This window comes from Mobula hypostoma, chromosome 9, assembly GCF_963921235.1.
Source record: "Mobula hypostoma chromosome 9, sMobHyp1.1, whole genome shotgun sequence".
NCBI classification, from domain to species: Eukaryota; Metazoa; Chordata; class Chondrichthyes; order Myliobatiformes; family Myliobatidae; genus Mobula; species Mobula hypostoma.
Window position 1 is genome coordinate 15,077,584 of NC_086105.1, and position 22,682 is coordinate 15,100,265.

Below are 22,682 nucleotides of genomic sequence, written 5' to 3' on the forward strand. Positions count from 1 at the left end.
AGGGACATTGACAATCAGCTGGAATTTTCTTGCACAATATCTTTTAAGGATGAGACAATAAAAGACGTGATATAATCTTAGAAGAATAATAGTGTCATTTAGCCTTTTTTTATTAGATCATGCCACTGGAAGATTGGCCTTTGACTATCCGTTAGGAGCCTTTGAGTTCAGTGGTAGATTAAGATCTATTTAAGTTGGGAGTCAGACTTGGCATTGCCTCTAAGGAGATGAGTAATGTGATCTTTGGCTGCCTTTAAGCCTGAGTGGTTTTGTTATCCCATTGTCTTATTCGCCTCAAACACTCATTTAAGAGAGCAGCAAAATTTTTTGATGATTCATTTCAGTACCTTTTGGAAATTTTCTGCTGCCACTTCCTGCCCCTCGCATGCAGGTGAAATTTTCTTAAACCAGCTGTGGTTGGTCTTGAACCAGTGAATGCTTTCAGAAGATCCATGTACTACCACAAGTTGTTCAGGTCTTTCCATGACTATTCCTGCATTTTCCTGGATCATCGTCAAGCTTGGGGACAATCAATCCTTTAATATCACTGCCCTTTGTACCACACCACACTTAACAGAGGCAATATTCTGCCACAACCAATTAAGTATTTTCAGTAGCCAATTGTATGAACAGTTATTGCATTTAAGTAGGCTGAAGTGTGTTTGAGTGCATTTGAATTGCCTGTTATTTCACACATTGGTTTAAGTTGGAAAAAATTATACATTGAAGCATTTTATAATTCTGCAATCAGACTTTTCTGCGTTTGATAACTAGCCATAATTCCTTTTTTAATTTGTAAAATATAGTTATATGATGGTGTTGCTTTGCTTTTGAAAATCTAAATATTTGTATAATTAAGTCATTTATTTTATTAGGCTTTGATTAGGCTAGTGGTTTTTCATGTCAAATTTTTGCCTTGAAGTACTTACTAGTAGTAACTTTTTAGAATTGTTAGGCAATCAAAAAATTTTTAGTGCTGTAGTAAGTTAGTACAAACTTGGATGTTTAGAAAGCTTGATTTCTGAAATTTTAAGATGAGCTTTAATTTTTTTTACTATTGATTTATACAGGATCTTGATCCCAATTATGGAGATAAATTTAATGGTTCACTCCAGTGGATTTTACAAAGTACTGATGACTTGGGCATAAAGTGAGTGAATTTGTTCATTGATGGTGGACTTTAAGCCCAAAATCTATGTCATTGCAACTCAGAGCAACAGAATATAATAATAATCAGTTATTGTCTTTAATGCATAGGTTACTTGGCAATGACTCAGAAGTAAAGGTAAATAATGTGAGTGAAGTACTGTACCTGGAATCTACCCATCCACAGATGTCTTTCATTTGCCGTTTCCGCCGTGCATTCTTAACAGTACTTCACAGAATGTTTATCTTCCTTGTTGGTGAGTTCCTCATTTGTAATACTTTATCCAGTGATGTAATACTGTACAATTTCAAAACTACTGAGACTTGCAGGATTATAGAAATCAATGATAGGAAGTTTCTTGATTATTTCCTTTCAGCAACGAGCTTGTGTCCAAAGCTCCTTCAGAAAATTTAGAAGTAATCAACAATATTCACTGTCACATATATTGACTATTTTTCCCATTTTTTTTTTCTCTTCCATGCATTGTGGTTCCACATATCCTAGTTGCACCAAATCTTGCATAACGGCCCAAACTTAATATCATCAGTCTTATTTTTCTTTGTGTGGACAGATCTTTCCCACTTTCCGGAAGGGACTGTGGGAGTTGTTGCATATTTCCTCAGTCTAGCCCGCAGTCTGCAGAGGTTGATTATTATTTTGCTAACTTAGATTAATGTGATGTAGAAATCAAATGTTTTCTTGTTATTCTGGTGACCCTCTGTCTTCCAAACTTTTCATCTTTTTAATTAGCCCTCAACAGAGGAGTTGAAAATGTTACTCGACTTCTTGATTTCTGAAATGTCCATTCCCAGTACTGACTTTAGTACTTCAGGATATAAAGCTGGGATAACAATTTCCTCCCATCACATTCCTATCCAGTAAAGTTTATTGCAAGAGCACATGAGAGTGGGTGCTATTTAGGAGGCCATGAATGGGGTGAATATAATGTAGGAAAGGAATTCATCCCCAGCAGTTTTGTTGCTGGCCACTAGTGCATGTCCCTACTTAGAGTGAAGGAATATTCCACTGAATTGTCACTTATTGCAAAACTGCAGTACAAATTATTGTACAATTGCAGATTGGCTATATTTAGAAGTTTCCAGCCGTTGTTGTTGTAAAAAGAGAATATTTAGTCAGTAAAACTAGGTTTATGAGAAGTCTAAAGCAGCAACGCAGGAAACTTGTCCCAAAGTATGGAAATGGTGAGAAGCTGGAGTGGATCCCTTTGACATTTTGAGCTTTGAGTTTAATCTACCAATCATAGCTGATCTGATAACAGCTTCAGCTTCACATTCTTGTCCTCCATGGTAACTTACACTCCCTTTGTTCATCAAGAATTCAGTTTCCATCATTAACTAAAAGAGATCCATGACTAACAATTCTTCCAAAGGGGAAAAAAGTCCTAGTCTCAAATATGTGACCCCTTGGTTTCAAGTTCTCTCACAAGAGGAAGCATCTTCTCTACATACATCCTGTGAAACTGCTTCACAATTTTGTATAAATGAAGTCACCACTTATTTTCTAAATTCCAGCAGATAGAAACCTAACCCGTTCAGCCTTGAGATGATCTCTCCATTCCACATGCAGTCTAGTCGATCTTCTTTGACTGCTTCAATGTATTTAAATATTTGAATATGGAGACAAGTACTGTACACGGAACTGTAGATGTCTCATTGCTGTCTTTATAATTACTGCCTTTTATTGTAGTTCCATACTTTTCTATTCCTTGTGGAAAATGGGTTAACATTGTAACTTTCCTAATTTTTGCTATTAGTTATGCATCTCAGACACCCAGATTCCTCAGCATCTGACAGCTGCACTCATAATGTGCCTTTTCATTGTTCTTGTCAAAGTGGACAGTTGATAGTTTCCCACATTAAGTCTTTGCCACTCACTTTATCTGTGTCTCTTTGTAGGCCTCTTGTGCTACCTTCACATGTTCCTTGTGTCATCAGCAAATTAGCAATCATACCTTTGGTGCCTTTATCCAGACTATTTTTATACTACAAAATGTTCTGGGCACAGCATTGATCACAATAGCACACCATTCTTTACTTCTTGCCGACCAGATAAATACCTGTTTTTGTCTTTAAGTTTCCTACCAATTTTGTTACCTAGCAGTATCATTTCTCCACTCCACACTCTGTGATTTCCATTGGAACTTTGAATTCTTTCACCTTGGTGAAATATCCTGGACAAAACTTTCCAGATCCTGGCCATCTGCCTTTTTCATGGCATGTAATTGACTGACTTGGTGCTGTATATTTGATACTTCTAGGTGTTGGAATAGTTTGGGGAGTGCTTCATTACATGAAATATCGTTGGAGAAAGGAAGAATCAGAGACCAAACAGATGTATGACATGGTGGAAAGAATTATAGGTACTCGGTGTTTGTTTTGAAAATGTAGTCTGATTGACGGCTAATGAAATCTATTAACAAATTGAGGCTGAGGCCTTTTATAATTTCAAAATTTTCCATGTAAATTGATAGACCCTTGTTTTACAGTTTCAATTACTGTTCACTCTTTTAATATGACAAATGTTTCTACTTTTGCAACATGCTGTATCATGTTAATGCAGTATGCAAAGGCTTTCAGCCACCATGTTTGTGAACATTGCATTGAAGAAATCTTGTGATACTGTGAGCAAAAAACGTGCAAATCTATTGCCCTAGCCAAAAAAATAGAAATCCTTAAGTTAAAAGATTGTGCCAGTTTCACACCTGTAAATTTTAAATTGACTGTGCACCATTTGGGGGGAAATAAATTCGCATCTGGGAGCCTTTGACATTAAAGTCCTGACAGTGAGAATGTCCAAGCAGCTAGGAAGATGTCTAAGATGGGGAGATAGCTGAGCAAATTAGTTTCCCATTAAAAGGAGTTAACAATAGGTGATATGGACATGAAGAAGTTTGTCTAAGGTTACAACAGGTTAGTGATCAACTGGAAAGTGGACAAATGAATGGCAGATGGAACTTAACTTGGACAAGTGTAAAGTGATGCTTTTTGGGAAATTAATCCAGGGCATTACTTAGTAAAGGACAGGGCCCTAGTACCCTCTGTATTTGTGGCAACACAGGTAGACAGTGATGAAGAATGTATTTATCATGTTTGCCTACATCAACCAAAACAGTGAGTACAAGAATTTCAAGGGCATGTTACAGTAATGATTGGTTAGATGGCTCTTAGAGCATCGTATGCAGTTTTAGTTGCCACACTATAGAAAAGACATGATTCATCTACAGAGGATGCAGAAAAGATTCACAAGGAAGTTGCTTGAATTGGAGATCTTGAGTTCTAAGGAAAAATTGTAAGAGCTGGGTTTGTTTTCCCTCAATTCAGGTACCCTTTCACTTATAATATTATGCGATAGGGTAGATAATCAGTCTTTCCATAGTCGAGTATCTAAAACTAAAGGTCATTGGTTTAAGTTGAGAGGGATGAAGGTCTGGAGGGTAAATTTTCAAATTTGAGTTTAATTTCATTCAACCATGCATATGTATACAGCTAAATGAAACATTGTTTCTTTGGGGCCAAGGTGCAAACCTCAGTGCATAGAGTTGAATGCAGCACATATAATTACGATAGCGTATACTGTCATAAAATATTAGCATAAGTAAATAATATTAGTGCTATATAATCTTATACAAGTCCACACAAAAAGTAGTTGGTGTCTGTTGTGGATTGCCAGAGGAGGTGATGGAAGTGGGTAATTATTAGACCCCTGTCTGCGATCCTCAAATTACAGACTTGCTGTTTCAAGTTGATTTAGTTGATATTTTATAGGAATGTATTGAAGTAGTTACCAATTAAATGATGGCTGACACTGGTTGGTTTTCTTGCTTTTAGATGTTTTAAAAAGCCATAATGAAGCCTGCCAAGAAAATAAGGATTTGCAGCCCTATTTACCTATTCCCCACGTACGTGATTCTTTAATATCACCTCAGAATAGGTAAGGCATTAATATTAAAGAACCAAAATAGAATCTTCCATTCACACCGAAGTATTTATGTTCTATGGTTCTATATTAATATTTTTGGGTTGAAAATTTTCAGGAAAAAAATGAAGAAGGCATGGCAAAGAGCTGTGGATTTTGTAGAAACCAATGAGTCCCGTATTCGGAAAGAAACTCAAAGAATAGGAGGAGGAGATATCTTAGTATGGAGGTGGATGCAGCCGTCTTCAACTTGTGATAAGGTTACAGTTGTGCCATCAAAAGTATGGCAAGGAAAAGGTATGAATTTGATTTACAAATCTCTGCATTTTTAAATGTATTGAATAAATTAACATTTACAGAAAACTAAGTTGAATGCTGATCTTTCACAAGTCACCTTGATGTGATTTATGCAAACTAATCAACCACTTGGTGTTTCACTCATTAGTGCAGTAAAGATGATCTCAATGATAACAGCATATTAGAACGCTTTTGAGCTGTATGTAAATATAATACATTCCTTCCCTTCTCTCCCAGACCCTTGATATTTAAAAGGAAAAATTAGCAAGTATTTATCCAGCTCCCTTCTGAATGCTGCAATAGAAACTGCCTTCATCAATAGCCCCAGAACTTCACTCCAGTCCCAAATGTTTTTTTTTTGGTTTTGACAGTTATATCTTATGTCCTTAGTTTTGTGACCCTTCAACTAGTGGAAGGAGGAGCTAAATATCCATTTTGTCTGCAGCATTCATGATTTCAGATACTTCTGTCAGATCTGCTTTCAGTTGCTCTGGAGGCAATCTGTGTGCTCTTTTGCAAGCTTCAGTATTTTTATCATAAAGTAGTTCAATTTGCCATAATATGTATGTTCTGCCCTATATTTACCACTCTAAAACATTTAAAATACTAACTTAAAAAACTGCATTTTTTCCTCCCTGGTTTGCTAGCAATGCTTTGATTGGGTGGCTGTTCACTTTGGGTTTGCAGCTGCTGGGCATTTCAAGTCCCTTTGCATCAGTTAGGGTAATCAATTTCAGTTTTAAGTCAAAAGAATTTTGGCGGTCCAGATGTAGGTGGTGTGCATCTGGCTTTGTTTAACTACAGTGTCCTACAGAGTACGCTGCAAGGACTAGACTCTGAAATGACTTTTATTTAACACTGAGGAAGCAACCATTGGATTGAAATTCCAGGAATTATATACTGTAGTCTTTATTGTTTTATTTGCACCAGAATTTGGTTGACAGCAGGCATCACTGCCATCTTGATTTGTGGGCATTCCTCAGCTTCATTACCAGAAGCTGCATTGTGAAGTAATTTTGCATGTAAATACTAATAACAAGTGGCTGCAGATATTCTGCCAATGAGGTGGGAAGAGCAGTACAGGAATAATTAATTGTATTTGAAGCTGCAAGCAAATATGAATTTAATATCTTTTACCATTCAGGAGTAGAAATCCTCAAATCCCTTGTTGACTGAGACAGGACTGCTCTCAAGTCAACATTAGTTGTCACAATGATGGTAACTGTAAACTTAGGATCACTAGAGGGAGTGCATTCACTCAGTCACTGACACATGCATTCCTAGCAAAACTTCAATCTACCCCCAACCCCACCCCCCCAAGCAAAATGAACTTCCACCTTGACGCTTCAGTTTAAATAGTTTTTAATACTGGATGGATATGTTCTTGTAGAAAAATATTTTAAGAACCCATGTACAGTACAGCATTATGTTCTGATTTTTTTTCTCGTGTAGCTTTCCACCTTGATGGTAGAAATTCGCCACCTAATAGTTTGACACCCTGTTTAAAGATCCGCAACATGTTTGACCCAGTCATGTAAGTATTACTGTGGCCAGAGTTGTACTTGTACATTAAAATATGCATAACTAGATTTGTATAATTAAAAATAAAGGGTTGCAAATCATAACTCAAAAGCTTTGCTTTTTAATTTGTTTTTTTGTAATTATTGAAATGTGTTCAGCTACCGTGGTTTACCTAAATATCTAAGTCATGCTTCTGTTGTTTTATTAGCTATTTCATATTGGAATCAACTGCCAAATTATAAAGTAATATTCACTTAACAGACTTGTTCTTTCACCTTAGAAAGGTACCAAGTTAAATGTAGAATAATAATGCTGCCTAAATTGTCTTTCGATGTGCTAACAAAGTATCTATAGGTAGAAATATACAAATTGGGAAAGATATTAGTAATGGAGTAATTGTGTAAAGGTAACTTTTGGTGGTGAAAATTAACAACTGGTGTAAAAGACATAATTGATAAAATTGAGATGCTTACACCAAACACTGCACAATCTACAGTTAAACATAGATTCGCAAATGTCAGTTTACATGAATTGGTTATGTTTTATTGTACTAAAATTTTCCATTTATGTACCACCTTTCTGTTTCATTTCTGTATTTTATAGGGAGATTGGGGATGACTGGCATGTTGCAATCCAAGAAGCAATTCTAGAAAAATGCAGTGACAATGAAGGAATTGTTCATATTGCAGTAGATAAAAATTCACGTGAGGTAGGTCTACTATCTTTTTAAGACATATTCTGATTTCATTTTGATGTCTGAATGTGCAGCTTACTAGCTTGCTTAGTCTTTTTTTTTGTAATTGATGTGGTTTCCTTGTTTTTGTTCATGTACTGTAATTTCCTCTTCTCTGCTGCAGGGTTGTGTCTATGTAAAGTGTCTCTCTCCAGAATATGCTGGCAAGGCTTTTAAAGCACTTCATGGCTCATGGTTTGATGGTAAGATATTTTGAAATGCTCTTACTTGTTTAAGTTTCACTTTGGTAGAATAATGTGCTGAATTTAAAAACAAAGTGAACAATCAGGGACATTGAAATCAAGAAGTACATATTAGCAGGAAAATCAATAATGCTAGTATTCTGTCTGCCTGAAACCATAAATGTCTTGGGTAGTAGTGGATGGAGTTATGTCACACTTTAGAATCCATTGCTGTATTTGCCTTTTACATTTCCATTTGTAGTATTTCAGCCATATTGGTTGTGTAGAAGTGTTGTGCAAAGCCCCAGCTTTCTCAAATAAAATGTAGGCTATTGTAAAGTGGGACAAATATTACTTATAAATTTTGCTTAACCCTCCTTCCTGTCTCACTCACAACTTCACAAACATCTTCAACACTTCATTCATCCAGGCTGTTATCTGCGCATGCTTCAAATCAGTCGCCACCACCCTTGTACCAAAGAACTCTACACCTTCAGAACTGAATGACTACTGTCCAGTGGCACTGACACCAGTCCTCATGAAGTACTTTGAATTGCTGATAACGGCACATACCAAAAACTCCGTTCCTGCCATGTTGAACACACACCAATATGCTTTCTGACAGAAACACTCTATGACAGATGCTATAGCATCTGTCATGCACCTGGCCTTGACACACTTTGAAAACAAGGACATGTCTAAGAGTGCTGTTTCTGGATTTCAGTTCAGCATTGAACACTATTATCCCACAGATCTTGGTGAATAAACTCCTATTCTTTGGTCTAAATGCACCCCTGTGGAACTGGCTGCTGGACTTCCTAACAAACAGGCCTCGCAGTCAGGGTACGCAACTGCTCCTCCCTACCCATCATCTTCAACATGGGTGCTTCCCATAACTGTGCTGAGTCCGTTGCTGCACACTCCGCTCAAACATGACTGCACGACCAAACACCCAAGTGATCACATCGTCAAGTTCACCAATGACTCAACCGTGGTGGGACTCGTTAGCAACAATGATGAGACAGCCTTTCAGGAGGTGGTGGAAGAGCTTGAGGGCTGGTGCCAGACAATAACCACTTACTGTAAACAAGACAAAGGAGATGGTTACTGATTTTAGGAGAACTTGCACCGCTCATACCTCCCCACCCTTACAGCAGTGGAAATTGCTGTTAAAGCTCCTGGGACTACACATCACTGACAACCTCTCATGGTCCCAGAACACATCCTGCACAGGCAAGAAAGCTCACCAGTGCCTTTACTTTGAGGTGACTGAAGAGAGCTGGACTTTGCACATCCATACTTTGGTCATTCTGCACATGTGCAGTAGAGAGCATCCTACCAAGCTGCACCACTGTATGGTATGGAAACTGCACTATGGCAGACAGGAAGGCTCTACAACAAGTAGTCAAAGCTGCCCAATGCATCACTGGCACCAAAATACCCGCCATCTAGGACCTACGTACAGAAAGATGGTGGAAAAGAGTCAGTACCGTAATGAAGCTGCATTGCATCCATACAAGGACCACCAGACTCAACGGTTACGTCCCCAAGCAGTAGGGCTGATCAACTCCTCCCCCCCGCCCCTCCACTAACTCCACCACTACTTTATTATTTCCCATCTGTCATTGCATGTACAGCCTAGCGTAACTTTATAAACATGCAATCACTTGTGTATATAAACTATCTCGTGTATTTACTGTGTGTGTTTTTTTAATTATTGTGTTCTTTATCTTTTTGTGCTGCATTGGACTCGGAGTAACAATTAATTTCATTCTCCTAACACTTGTGTACAGGAAATGATATTAAACAATCTTGATTTGCAGTTTAATTTAAAAAAAAATATTGGCATTTGATACTAAAGCTTAGTTATGTTTGTTTTGGATTGTGGCTTTTTTCAAAGCATAAATAACATTTTGCAGTGATTTATTGCTCATGCAGAATATCACTTGTGAATATTAAGTTTTTGAATGCTTGTTTGAATTTTTATTTAATTAACTTCTTTTCATATTTCAGGAAAGCTAGTGACTGTAAAATATCTGAGACTAGACCGCTACCATTATCGTTTCCCTCAGGCTGTCCATTGCAACACTCCCTTGAAACCATCAAATAGGTACATGAATTCAATGTCACATCTGCGTCTTCTAACCAACACAGCAAACTCTCAAGGAGCCTCATGAGACCTCTGCTACTCCTGCCAGTACTGTTATACTGCAGCAGGAGAAGTCCTGCTTGAATGCTCTGTCTTCCTTTTTACTGCTTTTATATGTACACTTTTTGTATTATAAGGACTGCATCTTTTGTGTAAGATGCCAGGAAGCTGAAGAAAATTTCCAAAGGAGCTATCTGTAGCATTGGTGTATTGGGATTATAAAATAGTTGTCTAGAAGTGAAAAAATGAGGCATGGCTTCCATGCAGTTGTTAATTCGTGGATAGGACATGAACTGTTTTGTTTACTGAAAGTTAAGAATGATATTTTTAGGTACATTAGACATTAATCATGTAGATTAAGTCCAAGTAGTATTTGACAATGGCTACATGAAAGGGCACCAACGGGTTTAACTTGACTGCTCAAAACCCATTTTCCATTTTCGGAGTCGTGATTTGCAGTGGGTCAGAAGTAAATGTATACAAGTAGTTTGGCACAGGACAGGGCAACCAGCTGAAAGCTACAGATAGCATAGTAGGAAGACTAGCGGAGTACTAACAGTACACAAAATATACAAGTGCATTTCAACTGTCTTGAATAAATTTGAACGCTACTCAGAACAACTTTATAATGTAGCTGTCTGCTTACCAATAAGATCTGATTTTATTTTTGTGCACTTGGCATGTCTGGATTAAAATGGTACCATCTACAGAAAGGAGAAAACCAGCAGTGTTGCATAATGCACCAAAATTTACAAAATGACCAAGTGCAGATTATTACAAAATGCAATTAAAGCTACTTATGTATTTTAATTCACAACTTTATCTGTCCCTCAGTATATAAATAAAAGCAACCTATTTGACGGAACCATTTGCAAAATGAGTATAGTTTGGCATATAATCCTACTTTTATTGATTTTTATTCTGAATTTGGATCGTATTCTGCAGTTTCAGACAGTGTTTCAGCATGGTATTGCACAAATGCACAATTTACTTAATAAACATGATGCACACTGCCTGCAGCAGAGCCTTACTGTGCCTTACCTCTGTGTGCTTGATACTGGCACTGTTTCGAACAGGAATGTAGTTTAATCCCAGTTTTAAAATGTTCCATTTACAAATCTGAAGAGCTTCTGTACAGCCTTTGTTGCACTTTGGTTTAAACAGTAGTACTAAATTAAAGTGAGGAAACTCGCTGTTCCTTGAGTGCATTGTGTAATGGTATTGATATTGTTCATGTTGGGCCAATCCCTCGTGCACCTGACTGATCTGTTGTAAGAGTGGAAGTATGTGGATGTGGCATTTTTTTTTAAAAGGGCACCGCTTGATGCAGATGCATCTTTGAATTTTCCAGCTTCTCTGATGTATTTCATTTTATGTAAACATTGTACATTTATATATTGTAATATGTACCATTATCCAGCTTATTTTGCTTATAACTGTTAAGATTGACAATATCCCAACCTGCAAGACAGATGGGAAGGTGTATAATATCCAGAAGTTCAAAGTTCAGATGTTTAATGTAATTTGTCATTTGTCTTGTACAAAACAACTCTAATTAAAGGTTTACTAGGGGTTTTTAAAATACTAGTATTTGTGTATATTACTTGCAATCTTTATTAAGATTTGTATTATCTTGCCATAAGCACCTTCAAAGTAAAACATTTTCTAAGTTATTGTACAGTGACTGTTGAACAACTTGTTTTTATAACAAAATATTCCAGCAGGGGAATTGCGTTTCAATTTCACTTCAAAGCATTTCACAATCAGTATATTTACTTTGAAAACTTCTGTTTAACTATAAGTAACAGGCAGCTTGTACAGCCATGCCTCTTACACCAGATATATTTCTGGAGGTGCAAGAGACTGCAAATGCTGCTCAATCTCCTTAGTTCCTCCAACAGACTGTTACATTTCTGGGGGTGAGTGGGTTAGATACATTGATCAAACAAATTTTGATGTTTTGCATTATCCCTGAATTAAACAACTTGGTATTAGTTATCTTACAATAAGATGACAGCTGTTCTTAACTCCAATGGATATAGTCAAGTTTTACTCGTAAGGCAGCCCCCATCGTCCTAGGATTCAACATAGTAAACGCCAATGATTGCGCAGGATATCCCTCCTTGAATAAGGAGACAAACTGTTTAGTTCTCCAAATGTAGTTATACCATTGCCCTGTACAGTGCTAACAATGTTTTCTGTATGTTATCCCCCTTTGACAAAAATCAATGCCAAGAACTCTTCAAAAAGCTGATGGGAGACACCATATAGAATATATTTTGGAAATTTTGTTTTACCCTAAATCATGTAATAAGTCTTTATCTTCACCATCTGTATGTGACTGGTAATACTGACATTTATTATCCATAGTAATTTCTGCTACCTGGTAGTTGAGCATCAACCACATTGGGTTGCAGGTAAATGTAACGTGATGGTCCAATGGCTTCTTGGCTACCATTGCTGAGATTGTGTGTGTTTTTATTATTATTATTTAATTAAATTAAATTCCCCTTTGAGATTTCAACTAGTGTCTTGATCAGTGGTGTTAACCTAGTGTACAAGGCACTTGGTCTGGATCAAGTGTGGTTAAGAAGTAGGAGCTAAGATAGAAGAAGTGGTCAGATTAGTTCTGAAAGATTTTTGGAAGGAATGTAATAGCTTAAGAGATTCATGGATGCAGAGTGATGGCTTTGTACAACAGGGAGCATGAAGTGAACTGCAAAATCCCTGTTTCAGTTTAGATATATTTGTAGTACAGAATTGTAAATTCAGGTCTACATTTTGCATAAACACTGCATTCTCCTCTCTGGAAGTGAAATTTAATTATGCAGCTTATCAGTGAAATACCATAGATGGAAAAATATGCAGGGAATTTCATTTGCAATGTGTGCATACAAATTTCATGTGTGTGTTAAGAATGCCAATGAAGTGACCTCATTCTACAAAATGTGTTTAGAATGTTATCTGGTGACCTGGAGTGGTATTTACTACTTCAGATGAATTATTGATTCCACACAAAATTAGCAAGATTTTCACAGCTCTCCAATGATGCTATGTTATTTAAAGGTGCACTCATTTTATATACGCCCCTGAATTCTACTACTGAGCTCTCAGCAGGCTGATTTGATTGAAAGCATTTCTCTAATCACTACTGTGACTCAATGGGTGACACCTCTGCATCCAAAACTTTTTTCTAGCTTGTGTATTTCGGTAATGATTCAGTGATGATCCTATGGGTGTGTTGCAGAGCAGAAATGCCAAGGCACCAAGGAACGGGTGCAAGAAGAGCTCAGATCTACCCTTGCTTCTGTTTCATCCTGTTCAAGGGACATTGTTCACTGAGGTCAAGATTTTCTAAATGGAGCTTCCTAGCCTCTAGATCATTTTAGGTGGCCATGGCGGACCTGTGTTACGTTTCAGAGATTACTATCCACTACTTCAGTAGGTGTTCAAAGAAATACAACTTTTACCATCAGTGGAGTGCATGAGATTATGGAGGTAGATGGATTTATGCACTTTTTGGACATTGAACAGGATGATGTTTGTGTCAAAGCATGTCATGGTATTACAGGGAAGATGTTAACATGGATAGAGCATTGGCTGATTAGCAGGAGGCAAAGAGTGGGAATAAAGAGGGCTTTTTCTGGGTGCACATACAATGCTGGTGGAATGCAGCAGGCCAGGCAGCATCCATAGGAAGAAGCACAGTCGAAGTTTCAGGCTGGGACCTTTCGTCAGGACTAACTGAAAGAAGAGATAATAAAAGATTTGAAAAGGGGAGGGGGAGATCCAAAATGACAGGAGGGGAAGGGATAGAGCTAGGAGCTGGAAAGTTGATTGGCAAAAGGAACAAAAGTTGACTCTCCGCCAGAGAAAGCAGGATCTCCCAGTGGCCACACATTTTAATACCACGTCCCATTCCCATTCTGATATGTATCCACGGCCTCCTCTACTGTCAAGATGAAGCCACACTCAGATTAGAGGAACAATGCCTTATATTCCATCTGGGTAGCCTCCAACCTGATGGCATGAACATTGACTTCTCTAACTGCCCCTCCTCCCATTCTCACCCATCCCTTATTTTTTTTTCCTTTTTTTTCTCTCTCCCTCTCAATTACTACTTGCCTGCTCACCATCTTCCTCTGGCACTCCCCTCCTCCTTTCTTTCCCCCTAGGCCTCCTGTCCCATGATCCTCTCCCTTCTCCAGCCTTGTATCCCTTTTGCCAATCAACTTTCCAGCTCCTAGCTCTATCCCTCCCCTCCTGTCTTCTCCTATCATTTTGGGTCTCCCCCTCCCACTTTCAAATCTCTTACTATCTCTTCTTCCAGTTAGTCCTGATGAAGGATCCCGACCTGAAACGTCGACTGTGCTTCTTCCTATGGATGCTGCCTGGTCTGCTGCGTTCACCAGCATTTTGTGTGTGTTGCTTGAATTTCCAGCATCTGCTGATTTCCTCGTGTTTGCCTTTTCTGGCTGGCTGCTGGTTCCACAGGGGGTCTCTATTGGGACTACTTATTTCTCTATTATGTCAATGATTTGCATTACAGAATTGATGGCTTTGTGGCCAAGTTTGTGTACAATATGAAAATAGGTGGAGGGGCAGGTAGTGGTAAGGAAGCAGAGAGGCTGCAGAAGGACCTGGGAGTCCTTGCACAGGATTCCCTAAAGTTGAACTTGCAGGTTGAGTTGGTGAAGCGGAAGGAAATTGCAATGTTGGCATTTCAAGAGGACTACAAAATAAAAGCAAGGATGTAATATTGAGTCTTTATAAATGCTCAGATGAGGACTCAGTTGGAGTATTGCAAGCAGTTATGAGCCCCTTATCTAAGAAAGGATGCGCTGACATTGAAGAGGGTTCAAAGGAGGTTCACAAAAATGATTCCAGGATTGAAATGCCTATATGAGGAGCATTTGATGGCTCTGGCCCTGTACTCGAATTCAGAATGAGGGTGGATCTCACTGAAACTATCAAATGTTGAAAGGCCTCAATAGAGTGGATGTGGAGAGAATGTTTCCTATGGTGGGGGAGACTAAGGCCAGAGAACACATCCTCGGAATAAAGGGGCGTTCATTTAGAACAAAGATGAGTTTCTTTAGCCAGAGTGCTAAAGAGTGGATCTGTGAAATGTTGTCACAGGGCACTGTGGAGGCCAAGTCATTGGATGTATTTGAAGCAAGGGTTGATAGATTCTTGATTAGTCAGGGCATGAAGGGATATGGGGAGAAGGCAGGAGATTGGGGCTGAAGGGGAAATGAATCAGCCATGAAGAAGTGGTAGAGCAGACTCGATGGACTAATTCTGAGCCTACATCTTAAGTTCTCGTGTGTTCAGTCTTAATTGTAAATATTAATGCAACCTGAATGTATAAAATGTGATTAAACATGAAGGGGAATTTCTTATGATCTATGTCTTATTATTTGTAGAGGTTAATAGTCTCTATGGTGCTTCCTGTCTTTTAATTTGTCAAGCAGGAGAAACAATAAGCATTTGAAAAACATTAGCATTCCCTCATACACTTCCCTGTAATTATCCACGTCCCTCCTTCCCAATACATGGCAGATTGCTTGTACTGAGCGAGCTTCTGCATGAAGTACAGGTGATCCCTGGATAATGAAGTAGTTCAGGTCTTAAGTATGCATATTATGCCTGTAACTCAACAAAAATCACTGGCAATCATATTCCTGTAGAATTTTAATGATTGGTATTGAATGTACATAAGACTAACAACAATAATTGTTGTGGAGAGTAATGAAATTAGTTCTCCATATATAGAAATTAGTGTTGAATTTAATGATACGAGAGCTACCTTTACATAGAGGGGTTACCCATCATCTGGACATTCTTGGTCTGATGTTGGCCTGTATTCCCCTCTAATCTAAAAGTTCATTTTATTGTCAATGTATGCATGTACAATACAACTCTTGATATTTGTCTATTCCAGATAGTTATGGGTATTGACGGAAAGAAGTCATCAACTCCCCATCCCCACCACGCAAAAGAAAATAAAACTCACAGACCCCAAAATCCCCCACCACCATAGAAAAAAACAGCAATAACAGTCCTGACCCTGTCATTCGCTGGGGGGGAGGGGGGGTTGATAACAAAACACTGAGAAACCAATATGAAATACAGTCCAATAATCACACAAATCTCAGAATATCAGAAACTTGTCAACATATGAGGAGAGCAGCTGAGTGCCAAAGCTGAAACAGCACGTAACAAGCAGTTACAAGTGATAGTTTTTGTCATGGAATTTCATGTAACTTGGAATACAAATGGAATAAACTATTGCTGTAAATGAGACAGTAGCTGTCTCCTACCATTCCCTCTTCATTTTGGACAACTGCCATAAAGGATCCCTCTTCTTCTCCATGCTTTCCTGTATTGAGATCAGGTTTGAGGTGGGGTGCATCATCCCTTTGCTCCATTGCCCCTCTATCCTAACAACAAAATGAGCAGTTCACAACACTTGTAGCAATGCTCTGCTCTGGTGTATGATGTGTGCCTTTAGACATCTGGAACCTTCAAACTTTTCAACATTGCAACAGCCAGTAGCTGTGCTGTTTTAAGTCTAAGGTTATCTTAGTGGATCTACATCCCCAGCTTGCCAGCTTGTTTAGCTTCATGTGAATTCTGCAGAAGTGGAGATGTGTGCCAATTTAGGAATAAAAGTATTTCTCGGCACCAGTGCTTTCTGGCATCCTATTAAATACATGAAAAGCAAGAAAGCATTTCAATTAAAATATCAATGGGCTGCATTAGTTAAATACCTTTTAACACGATTCATAATGTGTTATTTACAAATTTGTGTGCCTTGGCATACCAGCACATACTGCATTTGAGAAGGTAATGGTGAACTACCTTTTTGAACTGTTGTAGTCCTTCTGATGAAAGTAGCCCTATTGGGTAAAGTTTCTGGATCTAGCCATCATTAGTCCAGACATTGAATGTCATGTCTGAATACTGTGTGAACTGGAGAGGTTAACATGGGTAATTGCATTCCCACGCCCCTGTTCATGCCTCCTTTGGCGATAGAAGTTGCGATCAGAGAAGTCTGTGTGAATAACTACAAAACGTAGTTTTGATGCCTATTGGCTAGTTGTTGCCTTTGTTTCAATAGGTACATATAACGTCACAGAAATGCATACAATGTACATCCTGAAATTCTTTTTCTTTGCAAACATCCATGAAAACTGAGGAGTGCCCCAAAGAATGAGTGACAGTTAAATATTAGAACCCCAAAGAACCCCCCCCCAGCTCCCCCCCCACGTGCACAAGCAGCAGCAAAGCAACGACTCCCCTCCCTTCCCCACCAGCAAAAAAAGCATCGGCGCCCTCCTCCAATCACTGAAGTGTGCCGCAAAACATCAATAAGACACAGACTTGCAGTACCCCAAATGCTACTTGTTCACCCAGTAATTCAACATACCACAAGCTGTCTCTTTCTCCCTAGTAAGGGAAAAAGAGATGTCCCCGTTTCACAGCGAGAGGGGAGATGTAACAAACAACTCACTGATTTATGGTATTGAAAGTTTGTTGCATCATTTTTTCCGAGCAAGGGGTGGAAGAAATGAGTGATCGGGGTACTATAAAAGGTGATGGCTCAAGGAAGTGGCATCCATCATTAATGAAACTCACCACCCAAGACATACTCTCTTATTACTACCGTCAGGGAGGAGGTATAAAAGCCTAAAGAGATACACACAAACATTTTAAGTTCAGCTTCTTCCCCTCCATCAGATTTCTGAACAGGTTCACTTTTTGCTAGAGTACCCGTTATAAAATGCTGGAGGAAATCATCAGGTCAGGCAAGGAATAAAGAGTTGACCTTTAAGGCCGGGACCATTGATCAGGACTGGAAAGAAGCCAGGGTAGGAAGGTGGGGGAGAGGGGAAAGAGCACAAGCTACAGTAGAAGGTGATGGGTGAAGCCAGGTTGGGATGGGAGGGGTAATGAAAGGAGAAGATATGTGATAGGTGGAAAAGTTAAAGGGTTGAAGAAGGAGGGATCTGATGGGAGAGGAGAGTGTACTATGGAAGAAAAGAAGAGATGAGGGGAGCCGGAATGGAAAAGAGAGAAGAGGGGTGAAATTGATGTTCATGCTGTTAGGTTGGAGAGGCTGCCCAGATGGAATATGAGGTGTGGCTCCTCCAACCTGAGAGAGGCCTCATCATGGCAGTTGAAGAAACCATGGACTGACTCACCTTCTGCTCACTTCTTGCACTAATTTTTGTAACTTATAGGAATATTTTTCTGAATTACATCATACTGCTGCCACAGAGCAAAAAAGTCTCACCACATGTCAGTGCTAATAAACACGATTCTGGTGTCTTGAGAGTTGTTGACGTTGCATTCATCCAGTGTTAGAAGTATTCCATCACACTTCTGACCTGAGCCTTGTTGAAGCTGAGAAGATCCTGTGGTGGCAGGTCATCCTTGTGAAGGAGAATGTTTGAGCTCCTAGTTCATGAAGACCCTTTGGATAATGATGGGATGGGGTGGTCAGCATTGGTAAAGTTGTTGAGTGTCAAGAGCTGGTGGTTAGATTCTCTTGCAGCAGAGGATCATTGCCTGATAACCTTGTGGTGTGAATGCCACATGACAATTATTGGTCCATGCCTGAATGTTGTCTAAGTTGTAGCGCATGCAGACATAAGCTGCTTCATTTGCCAAAGAGTCATGAATGGGACTGAAAATCGTGCAAGCATAAGCAAATATTCTTTGAAAACTGTAAATTATTTGACGTTATTAAGGCAATATTTTGCCTGCAGTGTTAGTGTTATCTTAATGTTCTGAAAAAGACATTTCATGCTGTAACAGGTGGCGCAGTGATTTACGCTCTGATTTAGGATCAGGGTTCAATTCCCGCCATTGTCCATAAGGAACTTGTACATTCTCCAATTGACCATGTGGGTTTCTTCCGGGTATTCTGATCTCCTCCCACATTCTAAAGACGTACGGTATGGGGTAGTGAGTTGTGCGTATGCCAAGTTGAGCCAGAGCCATGGTGATACTTGTGGGCTACCTCCAGCACATCCTTGGACTATGTGGGTTGTAGGCACAAAATGACATATTTAACTGTATGTTTCTATGTATGCATAACAAATAAAGCTAATCCTTTTTTTTAAAAAAAAAGAACTGGCTCATGATTCTTCCCAAGCATTGCACTACTCTAGTCATTATACATTATATAAATAGGATTTAGCTTATTTAATTGAATGGCGAATTTTGTTTCCTTATTTGCTGAATCAGGAATTTTAGGACGGCACAGGAACAAGAGAATTTGCTTGCTCTTACTCTGTTTAATGTACTTTGGAGCTGTTGAGGATATTTGTCTCTGCATTTTAAAAGATTTCTTGCTATGAGCTTGATCCAAAAAAATAGTTTGCCACAGTTTTCTGTTACATGATATCCCACTGCTCAGTTTAGTTTAATACGAGTTTGACTGTCTTGGTAAAAAGACTACATAAAGTAATCAAATATTAAAATCCAACTTTCTCTTCAGTGTTATGTACTTATTATCGCCAATGTCTGATTTTATAGAAAACAACACACACAAAGTGCTGGAGGAACTCTGCAGGTCAGGCAGTATCTATGGATAAGAATAAACAGGTAACATTTCAGGTCAAGACCCTTCTTCAGGACTGAGAAGGAAGGGGGGATAACACCAGAAGAAAGTGTGGGGGGAGGGGAATGAGGCTAGCTGGAAGGTGATTGGTGAATCCAAGTGAGTGGAGAGGTAAAGGGCTAGAGAAGAAGGACTCTGAGAGGAGAGAAGAGTGGACCATAGGAGAAGGGGAAGGAGGAAGGGACTGAGGGGAATGTGATAGGCAGGTGAGAAAAGGTAAAAGGACAGGTTTGGAAATAGAAGAAGAGGTGAGTGTTTTTTTAATATCAGATGGACAAATTGATATTCATGCCATCAAGTTCAAAGCTACCCAAATGGAATATAAGGTGTTGCTCCTCTACCCAGAGCGTGGCCTCATTATGGCACAAGAGGAGGCCAGGGGCTGACATGTCAGAATGGGAATTCGAATTAAAATGTTTGGCCACTGAAAAGTTCCACTTCTGGTGAATGGAGCAGAGGTGCTCGGCAAAGTGGTCCCACAATTTACGACGAGTCTCACCCAATATAGAGGAGGCCGTATTGGCCGTAACAGACACAATAGGCGACTCTAGCAGATTTGAGGGTGAAGTGATTTTATAGAAGTCTTGCAAACCCTGGCTTTAAATTCAGAATTGGTTTAGTAGGATAATTGAGTTATCCAATGGCTGATGGCCATCATTTGTGCTTTATTTGCCATTTCCTTCCTCCCATCGCCAACATTTTTGTCTGCCCCTAATTTTCCACAAATCGTGTAGCTTGCTGCTGCAGTTAAAAGAAAAGAGCATTCCTGTGGATTCACTCCAGACTGGTTAAGAATAGTCGACTAAAGGAAGGACATTAATGAACCAGATGGGTTTTTCGTAAGAACTTAGTGGTTTTACCAACGCAGCGACTGATATCAGCTTTTTATTTCCAGATGTATTTAGTTGAAATGTAAACTAAAATAAAATGAAACTCCTTCTGATTATATTTGAACTGGTCTTTCTAGAATCAGGCCTGTAGTGACTAAATCACCATAAGACATTGGAACAGAATTAGGTTATTCAACACATCAAGTCTGCTCTGCCTTTTGTGGCCATCAAATTCCACAGATTCATCACCTTCTGTCAAAAGAAATTCCTCCTCATCTCTGTTCTAAAGACACATCTTTCTATCTGAGGCTGCACCCTCTGCACCTAGACACACCGACTTTTGGAAACATCCACTGCATGTCCACTCTTTTTTTTAATGGCCGTTACCATTATGTGCCATGTTGTTTGATGTAGGCAATCATAGTGACCATGATTGTTCTACCAAATTTTTCCACAGAAATTCTTTGCCATTGCCTTCTTCTGGACAGTGTCTTTACAAGGTATGTGACCTCACCTGCTCATCTGCTCATACATACACCCATCCACCACCTGCTCCCATGGCTTCATGTGACCCTGATCCAGTGGGGAGGAAGCAGGTCATAGACCTGCAGTCCTCAGTCTAGCAGAGGGAAAGAGTGCCTTACACCTCCTTTAGTAGAGCCATATCTCCAACCCCCTCCCACATTTTAATAGTAATTTGTCTTATTTCAAATGTTGATATGTAAGGCAGTTATGTTATAAGACGGCGGGAGGAGAAGATGGCAGCGCGCCGCGCGTGCGCAGCCCTCCGGTGAAAAATGATATTGTATCTGTTAAATAGGCGCCGTGGACAATTCTGATTTGATGGAGAATGGACGTGAAAGCACAGAGGAACATCTGGAGAAATTTCTGAAATTCCCGTCCGCTGCTGTCGTTACTGTGTGGTTTGGAATCTTTCGGAGGGTAGGCCTCAAAATCCCCGGCCTTGCCTGCTTTTGGCGACCGAGAAGGAGGTCGAATCATTCGGACAGAGATGGCGCTCAGTACTCGGTGTCTGAGAGATTATCAGAGCTCGAAGTTTTCGGATGACTCAGAGTGTGGTCGGCATTGCAGGGAGAGTTTTTCTTCCTTCTCCCGTCTGCGTGAGATGTGGGACATTTGAGAAACTTTGAACTTTACTGTGCTCACGGACTTCTTCATCAAGTTATGGTATTGTTGCACTGTTGTAACTATATGTTATAATTATGTGGTTTTGTCAGCTTTTTCAGTCTCGGTTTGTCCTGTGTTTTGTGATATCACACCGGAGGAAATAATGTATCATTTCTTAATGCATGCAATACTAAATGACAATAAAAGAGGACTATGTGTCTTCATAATCATATGCAGAGTATATTGTGATTGAGAATTAGTCCATTTTTGACTATTATATCACATTGTCAAGTGATGCTTCTGTTCCCCCCACCACCTTGTCAAGTGAGACACATCATACTGTGGGTACTTGGAACATTTTTACCTTTAATACCCAGAGCCAAATTCAACCTGATCAAACGTGGTTACAACACAAAACAGCTGCAGGAGAAATTGCCCTCCATCATATTGCACCCACAGGCAAGGTATGATTGGAGAATTAGCCATTCCAAGCTGCCTCATGGATAAACGATTTGAATAATTTTCTGCCATCTGACTTGTTTCATTGTACTTTTAAAAATAATTTTGATCCAATCTATCACGAACAAGAGAAAATCTGTAGGTGTTGGAAATTCAAGCAACACACACAAAATGCTGCCTGGCCTGCTGAGTTCCTTCAGCATTTTGTGTGTGTTGCTTCATCCAATCTATGTTTGTAATTAATGTTATTTGGTTTGGTTGTTCGTCCATTGTCATCGATGAAGACCTCGACACCATTATGATGATGATGATGATGATGGTGTCGAGACTAGTGCTTGATTTGGATTTAAGTGAGGGAGAGTTGCACAGTGTCAGCCTCACTCTCTCTTCACAATTCCCATCTAGATCCAGTGGCAAGACAACAGTCGAGACGGCTGGGGATGGGACTAGGCGCAGTGGATGACCAGGACATCTTCTGTGCCTTGTCGTGCTCTACACGTTCCACGACGCTTGCAGAGACCGCCTTCTTGACCATTGGACCTTCCATTGGTCTCGTCTGCTCAATCCGCCGGAGTCTGTTTTCACATGCTGGGATAGACAATTTCCTATCTCACCGAGGGTTTGAGACCCGTCGGATACCCTCACCTGGTTTAGCCGGCTTGTCGAAGC

The 22,682-nt window shown here is 39.4% G+C and overlaps 1 protein-coding gene across 1 annotated transcript in view; it reads left to right on the top strand.

The window, feature by feature from the left end:
• Nucleotides 1–13,634, top strand: part of lemd3 (LEM domain containing 3) — a 48,355-nt gene extending 34,721 nt beyond the window's left edge. Inside the window, exons 5-13 of the mRNA XM_063057777.1 lie at nt 1,071–1,150; nt 1,258–1,403; nt 3,426–3,527; nt 4,996–5,098; nt 5,202–5,380; nt 6,833–6,914; nt 7,505–7,610; nt 7,759–7,837; nt 9,830–13,634. Coding sequence (XP_062913847.1) covers nt 1,071–1,150; nt 1,258–1,403; nt 3,426–3,527; nt 4,996–5,098; nt 5,202–5,380; nt 6,833–6,914; nt 7,505–7,610; nt 7,759–7,837; nt 9,830–9,993 — 1,041 coding nt within the window. The 3' untranslated portion in view covers nt 9,994–13,634. The remainder of the gene's footprint in view (nt 1–1,070; nt 1,151–1,257; nt 1,404–3,425; nt 3,528–4,995; nt 5,099–5,201; nt 5,381–6,832; nt 6,915–7,504; nt 7,611–7,758; nt 7,838–9,829) is intronic.
• Nucleotides 13,635–22,682: the final 9,048 nt, after the last annotated feature.